The sequence below is a fragment of the Nothoprocta perdicaria genome, unplaced genomic scaffold, assembly GCF_003342845.1.
Source record: "Nothoprocta perdicaria isolate Ctin4 unplaced genomic scaffold, notPer1 scaffold_129, whole genome shotgun sequence".
NCBI lineage: Eukaryota > Metazoa > Chordata > Aves > Tinamiformes > Tinamidae > Nothoprocta > Nothoprocta perdicaria.
Window position 1 is genome coordinate 868,483 of NW_020454416.1, and position 23,972 is coordinate 892,454.

Genomic DNA, 23,972 nt, shown 5'->3' on the forward strand with positions numbered 1-23,972 from the left:
ATGTTCAGCTGGCTGGGGAAGCAGGGCGGCGGGCGGGAGCGCGGCGGCGGCGGCAGCGACGTGGTGCAGACGGTGACGGGCGGCCTGCGGGAGCTCTACCTGCGCAAGCTGCTGCCGCTGGAGGAGCACTACCGCTTCCATGACTTCCACTCGCCCGCCCTCGAGGAGGCCGACTTCGAGAACAAGCCCATGGTGCTGCTCGTGGGGCAGTACAGCACCGGCAAGACCACCTTCATCCGGTAGGCGGCGGCGCCCCGGGGGGCGACATCTTAGCGCCTCCTCGCCGCGGGGGTCCCCCCGCCGCGCCCGCGGGCGGGTGGCCGGCGGCCGTTAACGGTCGCGGGTGGGCGGGCTGCCGTTATGGCGGGGCCGCGCAGGTGCCCTCCGCGTTGCGGGGCTGCAGACCCCGCCGCCTCCTGCCTGCCGGCTTCACCCTCCTGCGTTATTTCGAAGGAAAGAGTCACTTCAAGTTACCGCGTCGTGGCTGCATCAGTCATCGCGCGTTGGTTAACCGTTTCCTTCCCGTTTTTTTCCGCCCCAAAGTAGCTTAGACTGTTTTCTTTAGCTAAGTGCTGCCTGCGATGAGAGGGGGATGAGGTGGCTTCGTTATTAGGAGACTGTGAATGTCTGGCATGTGCTCGTTGTGTCATTTGGCTCTTAAATGCTTCTTAGAAATCTCCCAGGAATATGATTTAAAACTTTTCAAAGGATGCCCAGAGGTCCGTTGGATCAAACTTTGCCTCCTCCTTACATCTGAAGTTTGTCAGAGCCTTTCTTGGAGAAGAAGAAAAAAAACTTTAAAAGTCTTTCACTTTTAGTTTCAAAGCTTAGTGGCACTCCTACAGGAACTCAGTTGTTCATTTTATTGTGCAGAAGACCAACCTGTCTCCTGCACGGAAGAACAGTGTTTACCTTTGCTCACCTGAGCAGTTCTCAGATGTTTACCGAGCCAGTCATGTTTCTTTTCCTGTTTCACCACTCTTTAATTGGAAGCCTAAAGCAGAACTTGGTTCTTTACAGGCTGTTACTGAATCCCCACAAACACTTGTGTACAGTGTAAAAATAGAAACAGGGATATAATTAAGAGAAACTTAGTTTCAGGATCCCCAAAAGCTGTTGTCAGAAAGTGGGTGGGCAGGAGTAACTTGGGTTTCCCCTAGCATTTGTTTAGGGCTTGCTGATTGATTTACTGGTGTTCATGTTAAAACTGCTTTGTAGGCCTGAGTATAATTGCAGATAGATGTTGTTCTTGGCTAATGGAAAAAGTAAGGTGGATAACTTTGAGACAGAATGGTTCAGATTGACTTAGCAGAACCTGTCCAGCCTGTCAGCTGAGTTGCTGTGTGATTTGCGACTCATAGGTGACTTTTTTTAAAATTCCTCCAGTTGCTGTGGGAGGATGTCTTAGATAAGAACACATGTTCTTGATTTATAGACATTCACGTTGTCTGCCCTCTGTAGCTGCCTGTATTGAAGTTTAAATCAACAGCAGGCTTAGAAACACTGATACTCCTTGTAGAACTTTATTTTGATACTGCTGCTTGGTAAGTAACCAGTTACTGCTTTAAACAAGTCCTGTAAAATGCAGAGCAATATTGTTCATTGATATTAATGTACAGTCTGGGTTAGAAAGGAAATATCATATATTGCAATTATTTCCAGCCTTTTATCTGGAAATAATTTAGTTTTCCAAGGAAATGAGGCTTCAATGGTCAAGACATCTTGACAAATTTTGAACCCACTGTGTACTAAATTTGAAAGGTCTCAAAGGTATTGTCTTAAGAGCTTTATAAAAGTATTTGACTGAGTAGAGGAAGAGTATTCTGCTGTTGTCTTCCTCCGTTTTCTCCTCCTATCATAGGTAGGTTGTGGTGTGGTTTAATCCGATATTAGATATCAAAGAAGTCAGAAAGGAATTCACCCTTGAGATACAATCTGTAATAAAATGGCTGTTATTGCTTCTACAGAACCACAGTCCGACCTCACCATTAACACTGTTGCTGAGGAAACCAGATAAATGTTCATTACATCTGCGTTCATTATAGAATAGATTAAAAACCATCAGTATCAGAATGAAAACACATTGCGTCAAAACAGAGATAGCTTATGAGTAATATAAAAGTTACACTGCATTGACTGACATTCAAAAGGCAGAGAGGAAAAAAAGCAAAAAAAAAAGTGAGAAGCAAAATTCTGCTAGTATATTCTGCTTGCAAGACTTGTGAAAGAAGAAATGAGAAATTATTATAATGTCCAGGCTAATTACATAAAAATTCTCTCTAATAAGGTGATTTTTCAAGGTAAAAGGTAAAAAAGTGCTATCTTACTCTCTAAAGAGAGTGTTTCAAATCAATTTCTTATAGATAATAATTCTTAGATTTAAGTTAGGTGGGATCTTTTTTCCCCCCCTTCTTTTTTTTTTTTTCTTCCCCGACAGCCTTTCAACAGGCAAACATTACTTAAAATATTAATTAAAACTACTTTCTGTTCCCCAGTTCTACATTTCATAGTCAACTTATGGAGAACTGCATCTTGCATAGAAGACACGAGATCATACACTTCAGTGGGGGTAGGGTTTGATTTCTGAGAGTATAAAAATTAGTTTAATCTAGATGAATGATTCCTCAGAAGGTATGCTTAGGTGTTTGCTACCTTGGTGGCAAATGGAATTAAAGTGCCACAGTAGTGCTTACTATTATATTTATATATAAATATAAAATTTTATTATCTGATAAATAGTCATTTTGGACTTTTTTTGTGCTTTTTTATTAAAACAGGATAATTTGATGTAGAAATTACCATGAGGACTGTACATTTTTAGAATGCTTGAAGCATACACATTTGCTCAATTTCTTCTACCGAATTTATTTTCATGGAAAACATAGATCTAGTAATGATCAAATGGACTTAAATGTTAAGATTCAAGAAAAAAATCTAGCTTTCTAGATTTCTACTTCTTAAGGTTTCTGCCTTCACAAGAACAATAAAGTGAAACTAGACAATTTCAGAGAAACTGTCTCAGAGAAAGGTGCAGTGTGACAGTATCATGAAGTCTGCGATGGTGCTGATAGTTTAAACAAATACATCCAGGCCCAAATAGGGATGTTTGCCTTTTGTCTGTTTGTTTTTATTGGGGTGGGAGGACCAGTGTGACAGAACCTTCATCCTGCCCCTACACTGCTTGACAACATACCTGCGGTGTTTCTGCCATCCCCTGTTTGTCATGACTGCCCTAGGGGAAGAAGGGGGAAAAGGAGGAACAGAAAAGAATGATAGTATGTGAAGTATGTGAAGCTGAGATGGAAGCTGTTCTGTGCTATATCATGGCCTGTAGTCACCAATCTCCTCCTTTCTAGTGATTAATTGAACTTCTAGTCTGTTATAGTTATGCATTTAATATGTTAGTAACTGTTCAAACTTTTTTAAGTGTAAGAGACTACTTTTTAAATTAAAAAAAAAAAAGATGAGGAAAAATCACACTCAACACATTATTAGGCTGTGCTTTTCATTTCGTCAGAAGTTATTCAGAGGTTAAAATAATAGACTCCCATTTAACTGAGACAGAGATGAATTTTGTAAAAGCACTGTATCATATACGTAATAATGGGAGTTTGCAAGAGAATGGCAATTGATTGTGTGGGCTGAATGGGCTGCATCTTTTTTGGGGGGAGAAAAAAATCCTAGTTTCTTAAGGGTTCTAGAGTTTAACTTTCTCATCAATGCCACATGCCTGTGTCTCCGTGCACCAGAACAGTTACTCATGTGTCCCTGTCCAGTGCTGCTTAGTCTGGCAAGGCTGTGTTGGAGCGTTCCTGTGGCCCAGCTGAAGTGATGAGACCTCTGATGGTTATCGGCATCAGGAGCTCTGGGGAATCTTGGCTGGCTCTGCTACTTCTGTATAAGTTTTCCGTAGTTTGGCTACAAATCTTGCAAAGGGAAATAGAAGGATGTTTACTAGCCAAGGAGGTAGGTTATAGCCCAGGTAAAAACAAAGGGAGAAGAGCAAGTGCCTTGAGTCAACAGGATGTCTGTTGTTTGATCTAGACTGTCTTTGGGACATATGCTATTTTTAAGTATTCTTCCTGTGAACCTTTTTGAACTCCCCCTCTGCTGAAAATTCCTGAGAAGGCCACAGGTCACGGATGTTAAAAATTCAGGTATTTTCCTATCTTAATGTAGCATACTGTACAAAAAGTTGAAGCATTTCTGTTTATGGAAGCCTGGCCTACCCTTTTGTGCAACTAAGTAGAGCTGTTATTTTCATGTTGAAAGGAAGTGCGATAGCTTATAGCCAGCACTGAACATCTAAGGTTTATTTTAGGACTTAGTGATTCTTGATATGTGACTGTCAGACAATATCTTAATTGCTTTGTGCAGTGTGTTCCCTGCGTCTACTGAATATCTCAACCAGATCCTGTGCTGTGATGGTTATGTGGGACTCGGTATTTGGAAGGAGCTCTTACCAACCTGGATTGTTGTCATTATAAAAGCTTGTTCGTTGTGTTCAGTAGCACTGAATTCAGTAGCACTGACATTCAAGTCCAGTATTGGGCTGTGCAGATATTCTGAATTTGCACTCTTCTTGTTCTGGAGGCTGCTATCCTGCAGTCAGATTCCATGATGTAGTTCTGTGTGACTCGGGGTCTGAAACTTTTCTTATGCCCATCTGATTGGGTGCAATGTTGCTCGCTGCTGTTTTGGGAGCTTCTTGTCACTTGTGTCAGCACCTTATGAATTGCTTGCCTCCTGCCAGCAGGAGCCTGGCAATTATGATTCGCATCAAGAAAAGAACTTAGTTATGAATCCAATAGAGATTTCTCTCTAAGGGCAGTGAGAAAAAGCAGAAATGGGAGATTTTTAAAAAGATTAGTTTACCATGGCAAGTTGAAATCTTGGCAGTTAAAAGTATTATTGACTTTTCAACGTCAGTACTGCAGATAGACATTAAAAAAAGTCTTTATTACAAAAGAATTATTGCAAACTGTTTTTGGGGACTACAGTCTGTCATGGCATGCCATGAGAAGGTAGAGATACACTTTTCTTTTTCAGGAATTAAAGCATTTGAAAGTCTAATATTCTTGTGCATAAAGAGCTCAAGGTTTGAACTCTGACAGGATTTTGTTTTTCTTCACTGTGTTCTTTCATCTTTACTAATTATAAATTTAATGCATTGTATGCTCATGCAGGTGCAGAGAGTTTTGTTGTTGCTTTCCTTCTGGAGTTTGTTTTATTTATATGGTCCTTTGTGGTGGGCCCTTTGTGGGGTACAGGTTATTTTAGAAGCAGAACAAATTACTTCAACGTATTCTGTCCTGAAAGTTCTTACGTTCCTCCCTTCCAATAGTTTTTAGCAATATATATATGTGTGTGTGTGTGTATACATAAATTACTTGGAAGCAGAAAGTTGCAGTAAATCACAATTAGCTGTTCTGTGCTTTCAGCCTCTTTGATCATAGGCTCCATGTAAGAAAATTGAATTGTTATCTGCAACTTGAAGGAAAATTAGTGAGCTGTATGGAAACAGTTTAGTAAGGCTAGTAGAAAGAGATCTATACGGAAAGAAATCGGAAGCATAGATTTAGATACAGTAACTACTTCAGGTGTTTTGGCACTGAAGAGAGGAAGAGGAGAGGACAAACAGCATTCTTCAGCAAAAGACAGTTCTTATGAGCAAGTACAGATACTTTATGGCATATTTGCAGTTAAAGGAGTGGGAAAAGTGTAAAGTTATAACTCTAGAGCATATATGTCCTTGAGAATTTTCTAAAGAATTACAGATATTTATTTTTGTCATGAATCTCATTAATTTTGTCCCTTTACGTTTTTTCTAGGTACCTGCTTGAACAGGATTTTCCAGGAATGCGCATTGGTCCAGAGCCTACCACAGATTCTTTTATTGCTGTGATGTATGGAGATTCAGAAGGAAGTGTTCCTGGAAATGCCCTGGTTGTTGATCCTAAGAAGCCGTTCCGCAAACTCAGCCGTTTTGGAAATGCTTTTCTGAATAGGTGAGATCTTGCTTATTTGCTGTCTTTTGTTCATATTTTATTTAATAAAATCTTCAAGCATCAGTGCTTACTAAGTCATTTCTGCTGTACTCTTTTGAATAATATGAAATAAGGATATTGAAATACAAGTAAGAGTAGTGGTGGTTTGAGTAAGTTAAGAATTTATTGTGCTATGTAAGGTAGTACTAGCTTAGAGATAAGTGTGTTTTTAAGGGAAGTCTGGAATAAAGCATAGGTAAGGAATTGGGGTGTGTGTGTATTATATATTAAAGTACCAGAAGAGAATATCATCATTAAAAGTAGTTCACAGAAAACTGCTGAAACGCTTCACTAGTTGACTTGTTTCTAAGGCATTATACATTTGAAGCTTGACTTCAGTTTGGGCACAAATTTTTGCTTATTTAAACTAGTGGAATAGTATTATTTAAAAACTCCCATCTAAAATAGAGATCTATTCTCTTTTCTATCTCGCTTTCTATCAAAGCTCTTTTATTGCTTTATACTGTCTTCTATACTCCAGAGTTTTTGATGCAGTTCTTTAAAGTTGTGAATTGCTGAGATGTGTAAAAAGACCTACACGGAAAGATAATATTCGAATGTACTTTCTAAACAAACTGTTTAATCAAGCTGTGAGTGATTAATTTTGGAGCTGATCCCTTAGGAATCCGATAGACACAGGAGATGAGTTTTTGGTTTTGAGTTTTACATTTGTAAAAAGGGGGAAACTATTGAAGGGGCTGTGAACTTTGCAGTAGGTAACTCCTAGAAGAGAGTAAATATTTTCCACCCAAAGTCATTAATGACTTTTTTTCAGATGGTGTGAGCAATTGCCCTATTTTCTTCCTGTTTTTGATAGCAGTTGACATGGAGGCCTGTGTTTGGAAGACAATATAGTTAAATTGTTTCTCTCTTAACAATAAACTTTCCTGTTTGGCTGATAAACTCTGGCTTATGTGTTTAAAAAATCATCACAAGTCTTATCTCTTGCTGTGCATTTCACTGAAGAAAGTTTATAGCTGCTTATATTTGGCTTAGCTATCAGCCTGTTGAGAGATAAAAACATACACAGTGGGAAGCTGCAATTAAGCTGTATTTTAAATAATATTTCTGTGGTGTAACATCCCTTTCTGTAAAGTTATTAGCAGAATTCTGTTCTCCAGAACACTCTTCTGTTTCTAGGTCTCTCTATGTGCTATTTCTATGAGTGGGTAACATAATTTCACCCAAGTGTTTTTGTTTATGTCAGAAGTTCAGGTATCACTTTCCACCAGGCTATGGACACTCATGCTGCTTAGTCAAATGCTCTTTTCACCTGAAGGTAACATGAGAGAAAACAGTGCCTGAAAAAAAATAGGGAAATCTGCATGCAAGAATACAGTAACACAATCAAGACCTGTACTTAGTAAGTTAATGAGGCTAATTAGTGGTGTTACCTTGTCTTTTTTTCATTTCTGTCTCCTCTTGCCCAGTGCCCCACCACTTGTGAGACCTGGAAGGTCTTGGAATAAATTCCAAGACTCCTGAGTGTAGAAACTTGTCTTTTATATCTCTTGTGCCCTTTTGGGAAAAGTTTACTTGGGGGAACTACAGTGCCCTTTGATGTCAAATAAAGTAGATGTAGCTAAAGAAATTGGAGAATACGCATCCACTCATCTAGGTAGACCGTATGTAGCTTTGCTTTTTATGATAAAACACTCAAAACTGCATTTTATGCAGATCATGCAAGAAATGGTAGTTCAGAGCCCAATCTTGGTATCAAAAACAGATATTTAAATATGATGAGTATTACACTTTTCAGTTGTCTGAAATATGAGTTTTGACATAATATTTTCAATCTGTCATCTTTAAGCTATGGATTTATTCTAAAAACTGCCAATTAGTTCTAATTTGATTTTATGCTATTTTGTGTCATTTCTCTGAACTGTTGTCCTCCCTACATTAACAATGACTTCTATGAAGTCTGCCATGTTACATTTCTGCCTGTAGCTCTCTGCTTTCTTGGATAACCTTTCACAGCTGTCTCAGTTCAACTGATGGCTAAATCAAAATACTGCAGTATTGTTCAGCTGAAATAATCGTTCTATTCTCATAAAATATACTGAGAAACATTTCAGTGATGCCAAACAAGGGCTGGGTTTTCTAAATTAAAATGGAATTGTTTGAAGAAACCCAGTTAAAAAAGCTCAGTCTTTACAGCATTCCCAATTTATGATAGCTACTTCATGTTTTACATACTAGTGATTGTACATTACTGTAATGGTTGTCAGAATCAAATATACTTTCTTTGTTGCTTACCATATCATTATGCTTCCACAAAATGTGTCTGCTTTAATGTCTCCTGTATGTTTTGGATAGTTTAAAATGCCTTTTTTTTTTTTTTTTTTTTCCTCCTGACAGTGCTTCACTGCTCTTTCAAAACAATCTCATAAGCTGGTAAAAATAGCCAAAGTGGAAAAGTTTGCTTCAGAATATGCAATATTTAGTTTAAAAGAAAACAAAACCAAAAAAATTACAAAAGCCGTAAGGTCAAGATGACCACTGTTTCTTTTATTACTTGCTTTGTTTCAGGGAAAAGAGGAGCTGATGCTGTATTTTCTGTTGCATTGAAAAAGTGAATTCTGTGTGCTTATATTACTATGGTATCATTATTCCATGGTTACTTGAAAACCAACGTGAAGAATTTTTATTTCTTTCTGAATTCCTTTTAACTTATCTTCTGAAACTTCGCGTTTTCTGTTTATAACGACCTTCAGAATTATGATGGATCTTAGGTTTCATGTCTGATATTTGACTTCCTGACCTGTTCGTAACTCACGTTATTTTTGGTCTTCAGAAAGTGTTTGTCTGATACAAAATGATTTGTCTTATTTACACAATACATTAGTGTAATTTATTGTCAGTGATATCCTAGTTCTTCAGATTGTATTCCTTCTAAACCAATTAATACTTTGCATTCATCTTAGAATTTCAGTTTGCAACTATATCTAAATTTCTGAGGATGATAGCTTTTTGTTTTGATTCAAATGATTTGAGTCACTATAGTTTGCAAGCATACAGTATGGTTTTGAGCTGCTGCCCGATAAGAGTAAACTCTTATGCAAATTTCTTAATGGCAGTTTATGATGAATGCAGTTAAGTTTTTTAACCATTAATTATTCCCAAAACATCCCAATAGTATGGATTTTAGATACAAAGTGTTTTGATCTTGTAGTACACATAACTCTCAGATACTTTATAAATTAGTTATTTTTCATAACACCACCGTTTAATCATATCGTATAGATTAGAGGTTATTATTTGTAGCTTCTTATGTACTCTTAGTTATGAAAACTTTTGTCCTCTTTGTTGGAGAAACTAGTATTTCCAGTCCCAGTGGCCACTTTTTGAGCTGCTCTCTTCTTGTGTGAACTGCTTTTAACTTAGGGATAGTTGACAAACCTCGTATTTCACTAAGGACTTCAGAAATTATATTTTCAAAATGTTTTATATATATAATATATTTTTTATTTTATGTATGTGTTATATGCAGTATTTTATATATGAATATATTTTATAATATTATAATATATAAGTATAAAATATATACGTAAGTGTATATTTATATCTGTGTGTGTGTGTATATATAAAATATTTTATTCTTCTTAGGTCTGTCTAAAAGCAGATACATAAGGGAGACATTCAGTGTGAGCTAGAGATGTTAATGTGGGTTTTTCCTCTCTTTCCACAGGTTCATGTGCTCTCAATTACCCAACCAGGTTCTGAAGAGCATCAGTATCATTGACAGCCCTGGCATTCTCTCTGGAGAGAAACAGCGCATCAGCAGAGGTGAGTTGCAGGAGTTAACAGTAATCAATTTCACTAATTTTAAATCTTCTGTACTGAGAAAAACATTATTCTAATATATTGGGCATGTATTTTAGTGACGTAGACCATTGCAGTTTCTAAGACTTTCTTAACATAAGGTCCATTAAAAACATGTCTTAAAGATGAAGTAGTGTTTGCAGATTATTCCATTCAAAACTGACGCTGGTGATGTTGGAGCATCTTCTGCTAATATGGCTGCAATTAATCTTCAGATGGTTATACTTGCATGGGCTTTTGATTAATTAGTGATTCCTTTCTTCTGAGAGAAATCCTAATTTTCATCATTTTAGTTTCTTTCCACTAAGTAATAATAAATAAGCTGTTAGGCTTACTTCTCAAAATCATAAATGAAGGAATATTTGATAATAACTGTAAGTCTTCAAGCTGGTTATGTTTAAAAGTTCAGGAGTGTAGTCTATAAACAGCTTATAAATAAGCTGTTCTTACTGTAGCCACTGTTGCTAGTGTTGCTTATAACATCGCTCAGTAATGTCATAACATAACTTTCACTCATAGGACAAAGAGTTAAGGTAGCAGGAAAAAGTAGTAGTAGGACCTGGGAGGGCCAGGAGACTGGGGAAATACTGTGAGATTCCCTTTCCTTTTGAGTTTTCCACTCTGCTCATGCAGTATGGTTGCAACTGAGTTGAACCTACGGCTGCTCTTTGTTTCAAGTGGCTTATCTGTGTGGTATTTTTTGGTGTTTCATATGTTGTGAATAATGCTATTTTTTTAAATAATATTAAAATTCTGCCAAAAAAAAGAAAAGAGGTTATGTTTTAAGTAAGTGTTCATGAAATTAGCCTGTCCTTAAGAAACTGTTAAAGCAGCATCATGCAAGTCATTTTTGCCCAGCTTTTTCAGTTGTTTTAAGTGCAGGTCAGAGGATTTGACAGTTTGAGTCACAAAAGGTAGCCATCTACTCTATAACATACTTGCTGCTCTCTGTTTCTTTTACTTAGGGAACACAAAAGTGTGTGTTCCGTGACTGTGGGAAGGGAAAGAATGACTTCTTTAACCTGTACCACATCTGGGATTTCCTGAGGAAGTCCTGGAATGAGCTCAATGTATGGCAGTTGTGCAACTGCAGTCTTTGGTTTGCATTGCACTGACAGAATAAGAAACTAGCTTTTCTGAATAATACTGGTTGAACGTAGTAAAAATAACAACGCGGAGCTATTAGCATGGCCAGTTTTTGATTTTTTTTGGTTGATTTTTCAGACTGTAGCCGAGGCTGTGTTTAACTTGCTTGATAAAATGGTCTATTAAATGATTCAGAATTCTCCTTTTTTTAATTAGTGTCTGAAGGTCTGTCTTGTTCATTGTTCATGTAGTCAGGTAAAACGTTCATGGTGGAAAGAATGATACATTTTCCTACACGTGCTAAATTCGTTGACTGGCAGAGGTGAGCAGTGTAAAGTGCTCTATGTTTGTGTAAGCAAAGGCTTCAGTGTTGCTAAACCAAATGAGCAAAACAAATGCTGCAACTCAACATGTGCAGTTTTAAACAGAAATGATCAGCATATAACAAATATTCATAAATTGTTTCTTGATGGCCTGTGCCTTATTTGTATTTATGGCCTAGTTGTTCCTGCCCTTTCGTATGGTAAATTTTCACCAAAGATGACAGTGCACAGTCACAGCTATATGCTGTTTAGCCTTAACCTTGAATCATAAATGAGGTTTGGGGAGCCAGCTAGGGCACTGTAGTCTTTGCTCCAGGTTTGCAAGGCAACTGCTACCAAGGTTTACGGTTTTGTATAGTTAGACATGAGCATGCACTGAGCAACTGCAATTGAGTGCAAGAATTACTGCATGTTCTTTCAGTTGATAATACTGTGCTCACCCTTATGTTTTTTAATTTTTGTATAGTCAGATACACTTCCTGTATTGACTTCCTGACTGCTTCTACAGTTCCAGTACAGATAGTCTTGTGAAGTACAAATTTGACTTGTCCCGTGCTGCTGCACATTGCAAGGCCTATCTAAATTACTTCCTGAAGGATTTGGACAGACAGCAACATATTTATGCTTCAACTATAGTACATTTTGAACTCCACACAGTTTAAATTCCTCTCTAAGTCATTCAGCGTGCAAGTATAAGCATAAAAAAAAAAAAAAAAAAAAACCAAAAAAAAAACCTTACACTTTCAAACTAGCAAAGATGTTTTCCTGCAAAATTTGTGGTATTATCCCTTACACTCACTGGTTGCTTTTTACTGAAGTTGAATGATGGAGTGTGTGGTTCTCTGGAACTGCTATTTCCCTTCCATTTAAGTCCTGATAGATTTAAGTGTAGGGACTCTTTTTATTACCTAGGAAAACTCTAGATATACCTGATGATTCCTTAGTAGAAATTTTCTAACCATTTGAAAACTTCATATTTCAACAGCTTGAGCAATTTTTACATTCCATTAGCTCACCTGAAAGTTTATAAAACTTATTTTCTGCTTTTCTAAGATTTCCTTTTCTTATGAAAATTGGTTCTATTTTTTAAAGAATATGTCTAAGAAGATGGGATTTTCACAACACTGTAATGTATGTGACATTAAATAATACCTGATAAGTATTTAGATGCTTTCTGCTTTTTGTGCTGTTAGTTTTTGTTCCTCTGTTTTCTTCTAGAGGAGGAGATTTGGTAGTTTCTGGCAATGGTGAGCGCTGGTGTGCTACCTACTGTTTGATTCATAATTTAATGTCAGACTGTCCTCTATGCCGGCTCTTGATGTTTTACGGTAAATGTCAATGAATGAGCATGGGAAGGGAAGGAAACTCCCCTGTCTCACGATCATCTCCCTGAGATATAAATGGTAACTGAAACGCAAAGGCAAGGGTTTCGAGAAGTATGGGGAAAGAACGCAGAGGAAAACACAGAATGTTAGCTTGTGTTTTGACATTATTTAAGTACAGGTAACTTCCTGACTTCAGTTTGGTTTGTGAAATGTAGTTGTGGGCTAAATCAGGTAATACATGTAGTGAATGTTGTGCCTAGCTTCCCTGTGTGATGTGGTGCAGTGTTTTCCCTTTAGGATAGGGCTGCCGAGAGAACAGTAAGAGAGTTATCCAGGAGTGCTGCATTGAGGCTGGCTTTCATTAGCCTTACTGGAAACTTTTCCCCTAGGGTAGGAGTGTTAGCAAAAAATTGCATCTTTGTGGGACTGAATTGCGTTTGAAAGACTGAGCTAGCTTGGATGCATGCCTGTGGCCAAACCATGAGAAGAACAACAGATTTCTGTAGGAAAAAGGCTGTTCTCATCCAGGTCCAGATTGCGTTACCAGCCTGGATGGTACCGATGACTGTGATCACTCTAATGCTCTGTCTTCCCTGGCCTGATCCGGAAACTAGGAACTGTTCTCCGGGTGTGGAGGCAACTTGTCAAGGACGTGTCCTCTGGGAGGAGCCTCTGTTATTGCTCCACCTGGGAAGCACAGGACACTGTGTCCCTCCGCTCTCGGTGCATGAATGGAGCCTGTCACGTTCCCTGGTTGTTTTCCAAATTGAAAAAGCTTTAGTGGGCAAGATGGAAAGCTGGAAAGTATTTACTTTAGAACTCAAGGGAAAGTATACTGTTTGTTTACATGTTTATTAGTAACTGTCACATAAAATTGCTCTCTACCTGTACTGCATAGATTGCATGGCTCTATCTGTGCGTATGACCATGGCTGTCCTGCATAGGGCTGCAACTCTGTGCCAGAGGAAAGCAGACCATCGTCCCTGTCCGCTGCGTTGGCAGAGCTGGAAACTGCACAGCCGCTCTCAGGCTGTCATCTCTTCCATGCTGTTTCATTCTCCCCTCCCCAGTAGCCCCCGTGCTCTGCCTGTCACTGACACTCGCTAGGCAAGTGCCTCCGTGCTGGCAGGGCTCCCTGCCTTCCTCCCCTGCCCGGGACAAGCGCCCCAGCCTGGGACCGCTTGTGGACCACTTGTGCCCCCCCGCCCCGTCAAGAGGCACTTGCAAGTGGATGCTGTAACAGACAATAGGGACAACTGTAGAGCTGGCAATGGGACACCGCTGGCTGAAATATTTAAGCACATATCACTTGCCTGTGCTTCAGGTATTCTCCTGGGCCTGACCACTGAACCTGTGGAGAAAATAGGTTCACTTCTGATGTCAAGTTTTCATTAAAATGAATGATTTTTTAAAAAAATATTTTTAAGCTATGTTTTTTCATAATGATTTCAACAAACTGGATGTTTCTCTTAAAGGAGATGCTTTATTAATATTAAATTCATATTCAAGGTGAATTTAGTAACAAATTTGTTAAATAGGTATAAACACTAACATATGTATTTACATATAAGGATTTTTATAAACAAATTTCCTTTTACATAAACCAAGTTCAGAACAAAATGCAACATTCATATAGTTTTCAAATTGTACTGTCCAGAGAAGTGACATAAGAGATTTCATTTTTCCCTTTCTTTTCTGCTGTGTTTTTACATGGGCAAATTGGAATTAATCATACTGGTTTAAAATGTTAGTGTAAAGTCAGATGAATTCTGTTTGCTTTGTACAGCTGTTCTCCTTGCCCCCACTTCCTTCCATCACTTGTTTGGTTCTTTTGAAATGATTCACAAAGAGGGGCGAGGCGGCGAAACTGGAGAGGGTGAGAAAGAGTGGAAAGAAACAGCAGCATTATCTGGGAAGGGACTGGATTTTGCATTCATTGCAAAGTAATCCTTTTAATGAGAAATGCTATGTTGGCTACAAAAAGCGTCTTTTTTTTTTTAAAAATAGCTTACTGATAAATCTGATCTGCATCCTAATAACAGCTTTCTTGCATAGTCTCCTCTTGATTTGGCATGACTGCACTGAATGTTTAATGAAGTTTTGCGGATCTTTGGTGGGTTTTCTTGGATACTTTGGGGACATTTTGTTACTACTGATTAGAATTGTGGATTTAGTTTCATGTGCTATTTGTCATTTTTAAACAAAGGATTTGAGGCTTATTTGTGAGTAGTTTAAGTGGATTTTCTTTGGAGATGTGGTGGGAAAGGTGTCTAAAAGTCTATGTTATGCTGTTATTCCTGGGAAATGATTATTGTGACAAGTATGTCAGTGACAACTGACTTTTTTTGTTGTCAGCACTGAAACACATGTTACTGGAGGGCAAATCTATAGATGCTGTTTTTACTTTTCACCAGTCTTTACTTTTTTGTTTTTAATTTATTTTTTTTTAACATTTATGGGCCTTACAGAGGGAGAAGAAGAGTGGAATATCGGCTCCCAGCTCACATATTCCTATTCTTTACTTGAGCAAGATGAGTCATTTATATGCTAAGCCCAGCACCACATCATTGGTCGTGATTTTCTGTGGATTAAGTGTGTCATTCTGAAGGATTTCCTGCGTATTGTTTGTTGTGTAGATTAGGCTACCAGGTTACCACTTGGATTTGTAAAGCATTCAGACAGATGCTACAAATAGGCTTTTCTTTAGAGCATCAGAAAGAGCCTGTTTTAAGTAATCAGAGAGGTCACTTGTCTGCTCCATGGCACTGTAACCTGCCACAACCTCAGAATTATCCAGAGTGCAGTTTGCTTGGAAATTGAATTTGCATTTACTGTGGCAGAGATACTGCAGTGCAAAGAAGTAAGAAAATGAAGTGGTTTAAAAATGTAGATATTATTTTCTGGTTGTTGATTTCAGCTGGTGTGCTGCCCCTTCATGGCTTTGCTAGTTAGTACAGATTCACAGCGACACTGAGGTGGGTCCGCATTAACAGCGAGAAAGAGAGTTTGTGCTGCAAAGCCTCACAAAGCTGCTTATCTTGGGCTCAGTGCTGTAGTCACAAGTTCAGGGAAGGCTGTGAGACAGTAACCCTCAGCATGCAGAAGACAGTGATATAGGTGATGAATGGCAGGACTGAGGAAAAGGAAGGAGAGTGATAAAAATAATAAGTGATAATAAGCAACACTTGTCTAAGAAAATAGTGTGTACAGTTCTCCAGAAAACATTGTCTGCTGACCTTTTCCCTCAGATGCTCCATCCTTCCCATGCCCCAGATAAATACTATAATTTCCTTGTTTTCTACCCCCCAGCCGTACTTTTTTTGAAACTCACTGCTTTAACTGGTAGAATTATAATCGTGTTTTGTTTTGTTTTGTTTTTTCCACTGGTATTTCTTTATTCAGGTTATGACTTCTGTCAAGTTCTCCAGTGGTTTGCTGAAAGGGTTGATCGTATCATCCTGCTTTTTGATGCCCATAAGCTGGATATATCTGATGAATTTTCAGAGGCTATTAAGTCATTCCGGGGCCAGGACGACAAGATTCGAGTGGTGCTCAATAAGGCTGACCAAGTAGACACGCAGCAGCTGATGAGAGTCTATGGTGCACTCATGTGGTCCCTGGGAAAGGTGATCAACACTCCAGAGGTGCTGCGAGTCTACATTGGCTCCTTCTGGGCCCATCCCCTGCAAAACACAGAGAATCGAAGACTCTTCGAGGCAGAGGCGCAGGATCTTTTCAAGGACATCCAGAGTCTCCCGCAAAAAGCTGCTGTGCGGAAACTCAATGATCTCATAAAGCGAGCAAGACTTGCAAAGGTAAGGAAAGCTGAAGCCACTTGCATGAGCAATCTTTTCCATCCTTTCAGTTGAACGGTAGTAGGGTGCTTCCCTAACTTTTAGAGAAGGAATTTGATGCTTTTGTGGCTGCTAAACTATTGTTTTTTTAACGACAGTGGGTATGTACAGAGCTTAAAAAAGAGAGTGTCAGGAGAAAAAAAAACCTATTCAACAAGACCAAAAAAAAAAAAGGTTGAGTGAACTACCTTTCCAGCCTTCCATCTGATCACTTATATTCTTAATTCATTAGAGCACACTTTGAAACCATTAAAGCAAACTGTCAGCTGGTTTCTGTGGAAAAATATTTTGACTAAATACATGTAGCACCCTGTTAACTAAGTAGTTAACTCTTAGTGAAAGCCGGATAGGTAGGTATTACGAGAAGTGTTTCTGTGTTTGTTTTTTATTTAGAGGTAATTTCAACTTTTTCTCAGGTTATATCTCTTTCATCTCCAGTCCCAGAGCGCAGAGCCTTAATATCACTTAGGCAATATGGATATTGTATTGTATCTGGAAAAAATCCATGTCTCATTGTCGCAAGCATGAGTTTTATGTCCCTGCTGTAGCTTGCCCACATCACGACTTTCTTCTTGTTTGCAGCTCAGGAAGGGTTCTTGCCTTGTGTGCCATTTACAGTCCTAAGCCAAGGTGTGCAGGCAGTCTCTACAGCTGGCTATTGAAAGTTGAAGTTCTTCAATCATCAAATTTTTATACTTCTTTATAAAGGCTCCTGATTACATTTTAAGCAGGGATTCTGAAGATTAGTTTAACAACATCAGCTTCAGACGTCCTTTCTTGTCACAACTCAACTAGAACAAGTTTTGGTTGCTGTCTAAAGTGTTTCTTTACCTCTTTCTCTAATTCTGTAGCTAACAGTAGATCTGCAGAGAAGTACTGCCAAGCTGCCTGTTAAAAAAAAAAAAAAAAAAAAAAAAAAAAAAAAAATTGATGATGCAAGAATTACAATTTATAATTGGAAAATGGGAGAGAAGGAAAAACAACTTCAGAATGATGCCATTTTCTTTTTAGACTGAGCTTTAAGGAAACCAATAATAATTGCTTTTGAAAATGCAGTTTGATATCATTTTCCTAATATTACTGTGGTAAATATTAAACTTATTGCCGTAATCTCAGTCTGTTTTGCAGACGTTGGTAGCTTTGTTTTTTTTCATTCACTGCAATCATTTTGAAAGTTGAAGAATGGCAGAGGTTTCGAGGTACTTTACTTGATGCAAAACTAAAATGGTAAAGGTGAATATAAAATATAATGTTCATAGAACGTGCTGATAAAATAGCTACAGAACAGTGATGAACTGTGTATCTGCAAGATAATCTTTCCCATGTCTTCTTTCCACCTTCTGCACTGAATTTAAAGTACGTATGTCCAGAAATCTCTTTTAGTGTTTCTCAGTATTTACTTATTTGTCCAATTTCTATATGACTATGTTTGTTCTTCTTTAAACGCATACAGGAACCCAAAATAAAGCAAACTAGCTATTCGCTTGCTGTCAAATTAGGGTTTTAGCCTTTTTTTCTTATTATTTTCAACTCGCATGACTTTCCCATTTTGAAGATAGCAACTCCTCTTATCTTTAAGAAACATATGTGACTATTTGCCAATCTTAAATGACTAAGCATGCACATGCAAAACTGTTGGTGTTTGGGAGCTATAAACATACTTTGTCTTTTCTAGACGTATTATTTAAAATGTAAGTTTCATTAACATTACTTCAAATTACTGATAAACTGTTAGAAATGCTTCTTGAATTATTTGTCTGCCTTGTGGTTAAATATTTTTTCCATAATTAGTGGTTTTGTGGAGTGTTTTTAAGGGTCTTACGTAGGAAGGCTTTTTCATTGCAGAAATTAAATGTATTGAAATGCATACACTCCTTTTTAGATAAGAGGAAATGGTGTGGAATGCACACACATATACATGTGTATATATAAAATAATAATTTAGATTTGCCCAGCTGTAGTGTTAAGTCTTCATCGTAATGCCTACTTAGCTGTCTTGAGAATACTGAGTCATTCGCTTCTAAGGTTCTTGAGATGAGCAGAGCTAAACATTGCAGAACTATTTCTGGAGCATGAAGTACTTTCCCTACCTATCTGTGGAGACTGCCAGCATCTCCCTTTCTGTTCCCAAGTTAAGGACGTCAGTGCACCCCTTCCTTACCATCATGGTACAGGCATCTCTGATTTTGGTACGTGATTTCCAAAAGTGTCTTGCAGGCGCTAGGAATGCTCACTGACTTTCTCAACAACTATGATAAATGCAAGATGTTACATTTTTTTCTGTTTGAAGGCAGCAATGTTCCATTTATATAAAAGGTGCTCTCCTTGCCTTACAGTGATTTTCTGTAATAGCTGTGTTGTGTGGCCCAAATTTCAATGTTAAATAAAGATATTATTGCACAGGGTAGTCTGAATAAAATATAAAGTTTGTGAATACTTTCTGCTGCGAAGTCTGGCATACTTATGGATCTCAGGTGTGCATAGGAATTTAAAGGATGAACCAGAGAGATCAAAGCTGGAAGTTTGTATCTTAAAAAATACAGAGAAAAGTTTGCTCTACTATTTTACTTAAAAGTAACGAGTGTAAAGAGTGGTTTTTCTTTTTCTTTTTTCAGTAGGTCTTTAAGTAAGTTAGGAAAGGAATGTGAATGCAGTTTGACTGCAGTATGTGTGTGCACACGCACACAGCTGCAAGATCTGTGCAAGGTCTGTGCACAAGATTTATGTACAATGCTTGTGCAAATTTCATGCACAATACCATGAAGCAAGTTCTGTGGTGGTTCAGGAGGTGTGAAGTATTGTACTCAGCACCTTATCTGCATAATTTCAGTTTCTTTTCTGTGGCTGCTTTTTTTTTTTTGTTGGAGTTTCTCTTTCCCCATCCCTTCCAGTTTCAAATACTTAAACTATGCTTAAATAGTTCTTAAATTCTAGTTGACAAGAAAAAGGGGAACTTCTGCTTTGGAAACAGCTACTTTTTATATATTTTTTTATATATATATAAATAAAAAAATATATATATCTTTATTGATGAAGAAAGGCCTGAATTCTTTAAACATTTGGCTTCTTAGCTTCTTGCTAGGATAAATCTTAAAGACATTTAGTACTTCACGTTGTCATAAACTGGAATTGCTTCTAAAAGAAGTAAGCCTCTGTGTCCCCTTTCCTGTGCAGCATGAGTTTCTGCATCTGCACAAAGAGCTGCCCAAGTGGCTCCTGTGGTAGTTCACACAAGCAAGAGTAGCACACACATTTTAGATTCTTGACCGGGTTGCTCTGTGGCCCTGCAGGTCTTGTTGGTCTGAGAGGGTAGAACAGTGATAAGGGGAAGAGATGAGTGACTGAGAGGTGAGAATAGGAAAGAGGTGCAGGACAGGATAGATCAGATCTGCATCTCTGACAGTGCTGGACTAACTTGTTTACGGCATGTGGATTACTCAAAGATCTATGGAAATATTGGTGTGTTTTAGGGCTTGACACACTTAAACTAATGTCTTTCCTTATATGCTGCAATGACTCTGCTTTTCTCCTTCAGGCTTCACAAGGCAGCCAGGACATGCTCTTATTACAGCCTGCTAAGTGCTCTGTCATCATTTGGGGGTTGCATAAATATAGACTCTATGTTTCTAGGAGTGAGTAGGAAGACAGTGTCACTGAAGTTAAGTAGCCCTGTCACTTAACATACTTGAATTACTTGAGCCAAAATCTCATTCTTTCCTGCAATAACATGTTGTAGTAAGGCAGGTGGGATTACAAATCTCAGTCACCAAGATGAGTGCTCCAGCTTGAGCTGGTTTGGGGGCCCTAGATTTCATATTCACTGCTGGTACCGATACAGTATTTTACCAGTAGATTTTTCAAGTGTCCATCTATAAAGTATTTGTGATTTCTTTCAGTAGAGATAAAGGAAAGCTGCAAGCTGCAAAAACTGTAATCATGAAGTCTAAACTGTTTGGTAAATACACATATCTCTGTGGCCCTTGCAGCATCCCTTTTTGGGCTGGTCAACCTTAGTTGTTTCACAAACAGTGGTAGATAACATGTTGTCCTTGAGCTGACTTACGGAACACATTCTTTTCCTTTTTGTGTCCTGGATGCTAAGTTTAGTTAAGCAATAGTGTTGATTTTGACTTTGCTTCTTCTTTAGGTCCACGCTTATATCATCAGCTACCTGAAAAAAGAAATGCCATCAGTATTTGGAAAAGAGAACAAGAAGAAGGAACTGATCAGCAGGTTACCAGAGATCTATACCCAACTGCAAAGGGAATACCATATCTCAGCAGGAGATTTCCCTGAGGTCCAGAAGATGCAGGTAAAACAACAGAGTATAGATCTGCTGAAATAACACTAACTTTCCAAGGAGATAGTCTTGGAGGCTTCAGCTAAATGGCAGAAGAGCAGCAGAACTCTCCTCTCTTAAGGAGTTAGCTTGACTCTTTAGAAGTAATGCAAAATGAAAGCAATTGATAATGTCCTTAGAGTGTAAATCCACTGTTACAAACCTGTAGGAAATGCTATAAGGAATTAAACCTTCTGCCTTTGTAGTCAATGTTTTGTATCGTAGGGTACGTAGTGCTGGATGTTTCAAAAGACTGTAATAGATGGCAGTGGATGCTTATGGGGTAAGGTGATACTTGATTCTTGTCCTAAATGTAGGTATTTTTCTCTCTTATAAAATGTTATCGGATATTTATGTAGGTAAAAATAGACGCTCATTATTCTTATTGATACTATGGGCCGCTGAGTCACAAAGCCAAAGTGTTATCTGGAAAGTGCAATTTAGAACTAACACTTTTGAAAATGTTGATGTTGCCTTTCCTTTTTTTCCGTGTCCTTTTGAGCCTGCATTCTGTGAAAAACAAAAATTTCTAACAACTTAATTTTCTAAAAACTTCTAACAATTCATATGTGGTGTATTCATGCCGGTGATCAGAAAGAGTAGTGACTTTTTTCATTAACAAAGATACAAAGATGCACAAGTTTCTGTTAAGATTTAAAGTATTAAATTTAGTTTTTTTTTTTTTTTTTTTTTTGCATGAGTCAGTCATAGATGAAACATAAGATGTGTTTTAGTTAGGTTTTCACAACAGCAAGATTTTTGAGGAAAAGTTTAATAAAGTTAGGTCTTAAGAAGGAACTTGTGTGAAAAAGCTGACCTGTCTTCTTGTATCATTTCTGTTGGTGCTAAGAACTAGGAGAATGGGAAGTGGTCATGTGTCCTTCTGAACATTGAAACAAAGTTTTTAATGGAACTTTATCAGAATACCAGTGTGTATCTCTAAGCCTTAGCAGCAGGTGGCAGCAGATACATAGATGTGTGTTCAGTTACTTCTGTGATGAGGAAGGAAATTGTGAGAAAACAGCAGGTTTGACCTTTGCTTTCTAAAACCTATTACATGTCATAAAGTTATACTGATCCATTGCAGTAAATCAGGTGACAGCGCATAAACTTTAGCTGAACAGAGAAGTTTTTGGTGCGTTTTTCTCCATGAGATATCCAAAGGGCGCTCGAGTGCCAGTCACTTCTGTGTACATTCACAAAGCAGTTTGTCTGTACTTCAGGTTGCTTGGGTTGGTATCATTGCATCTGGCATCAAAAGAGACCTGTACAGGTCACTGTCATTTGAAGCCCATTCCTTTACAACTTTTTCAGTATAATCAAGTTTTTCTAACTGTACTACCTTTGAAACCTTTTGTAGTTTTTTTGCTAATTTCTGCATTTGTTATTGACAGGAGCTGTTGGAGACTTGTGACTTCACTAAATTTCACTCCTTGAAACCAAAGCTAATTGAAGCTGTGGATAATATGCTGGCCAATAAAATAGCCTCCCTGATGAGCCTAATCAGACAGGAAGAGAGCAATATGCCCACTCAAATGGTGCATGGTGGGGCATTTGATGGCACCATGGCAGGACCCTTTGGCCACGGATATGGAGAAGGTGCCAAGGAAGGAGCTGATGAAGAGGAATGGGTGGTTGCCAAAGATAAACCTGCTTATGATGAGATTTTCTACACTCTGTCACCAATCAATGGGAAAATATCTGGGATCAGTGCAAAGAAGGAGATGGTGACTTCCAAACTACCTAACAGTGTCTTGGGGAAGATCTGGAAACTTGCTGACTGTGATGGTGATGGAATGTTGGATGATGAAGAATTTGCATTGGCAAAGCATCTCATCAAGATTAAACTGGATGGATATGAACTGCCTGGCACATTACCTCCCCATCTGGTGCCACCATCTCACAGGAAACCTCTGCAGACAGCAGAGTGAAAATTCTGGGGAGAAGAATGGGAATTTGGGATACCAAATGTGTTTAACCCACCAAAGTTGGAAATTAAGCTTAGATCCTTAAACACATTCCATGCGAGTTGCTGACATTAGAAGCAAAGTAGCAGGAAAACATTTGTGTAATAGTTCCTGCTGACCTTCACTGAGACATGCTTATGACAAGTGCCTTGTATAGATTTATCACAACATGCGATGTAAGGTGAAAAGGTTTTCATAGTTTTGCTTCCATGTCTTGTTGCCTTTACAGCCATAGAGCAAAAAAGATCACTTATAAAGTCACTGACCTTGGCCAAACCTAAATGCTTAGCAGCTACTCTCCAGACTGTTTTTAATAAGTGTAAGGAAGCTCTAAACACAAATTCACCTGCCTATGCAAGGAACATGTTTATTCTAAAAGCATACTCTAGGCGTTTGAGTGAATGTCAGCAATTGAATAGTTTAAGAAATGCCAGACCTACAAATAAATCTAAATCTAAAATTTTAGAGTTTTTTTCTTTTGTTTTTGTTTGTTTTGGGGGTAGAGAAAGAGAAGGAAGGGTCTTTTAAGAAGTATTCGAAATACATGTGCAGATTTGGGTTTAGACTTCAGTTAGGGTTAAAACTGCAAAATGTTAAAATGATTATTTAAATCTGCCATCGTTTTGTCATGTTATAATCTGAGGAACTATTTCATCTATATTGTACAGCACTAAGTATTCAGTTAAAAGAACTGAATCACCTTTCTTCCTTGAATTTTGTTTTTCTTTTCAGGTTAGCTGCTCTGCAGACCATGAATTCTGGAATTGTTCAAAGTGATAGCAGAGTCTTTTCCTATGTGTCTACTGATACAAAGCCTCACTTGCTCTTCCAATGGGGTGCACTGAGCACAGTCTCTGAAAATTGAGTTTTCTTGGAAATTTTTCATGAGTTAATTTCTAATTACAACTAATTATACAGGTATCTCTATGTATGTTACATGCATATATACACATACTGTAGTTACATTAGAAAATTTAACCCTTTCTATTAACAGCATGTAGCTGTCAAATACAGAAGAGTTGTTTCATTCCTGTAGTGGCAGATTTGAAGAATGGGGCAAGTAGTAGGAATCTTAGGTAAGTGGACCCTCCAGAGGTCATTCCTTTATAATAATCCAAGGAAGGAATGGGTATTTATAAAACTTTCTAACCCCACAGTGAAAAGGCTGAGCACAACAGCTGCTCAGAACTGATTTCAGCCAGTGTCCCA

The 23,972-nt window shown here is 38.2% G+C and overlaps 1 protein-coding gene across 1 annotated transcript; it reads left to right on the plus strand.

The window, feature by feature from the left end:
* On the plus strand, positions 1-23,228 carry EHD4 (EH domain containing 4). The gene is made up of 6 exons (XM_026033462.1): positions 1-239; positions 5,832-6,008; positions 9,736-9,833; positions 16,006-16,418; positions 20,605-20,769; positions 22,191-23,228. Exons 1-6 carry the CDS (start codon positions 1-3, stop codon positions 22,725-22,727), a joined length of 1,629 nt encoding a protein of 542 aa, XP_025889247.1. The 3' UTR covers positions 22,728-23,228.
* The last annotated feature ends 744 nt before the right edge of the window (positions 23,229-23,972 follow it).

What these genes read in the sequence shown, in the direction of transcription:
- EHD4 (XM_026033462.1), top strand. Translation starts at nt 1, where the DNA reads ATGTTCAGCTGGCTGGGGAAGCAGGGCGGCGGGCGGGAGCGCGGCGGC. An exon ending in GGAAATGCTTTTCTGAATAG is followed by an intron (nt 6,009 to 9,735) that starts GTGAGATCTTGC and finishes CTCTTTCCACAG; the next exon opens with GTTCATGTGCTCTCAATTAC. An exon ending in CTGAGGTCCAGAAGATGCAG is followed by an intron (nt 20,770 to 22,190) that starts GTAAAACAACAG and finishes TGTTATTGACAG; the next exon opens with GAGCTGTTGGAGACTTGTGA.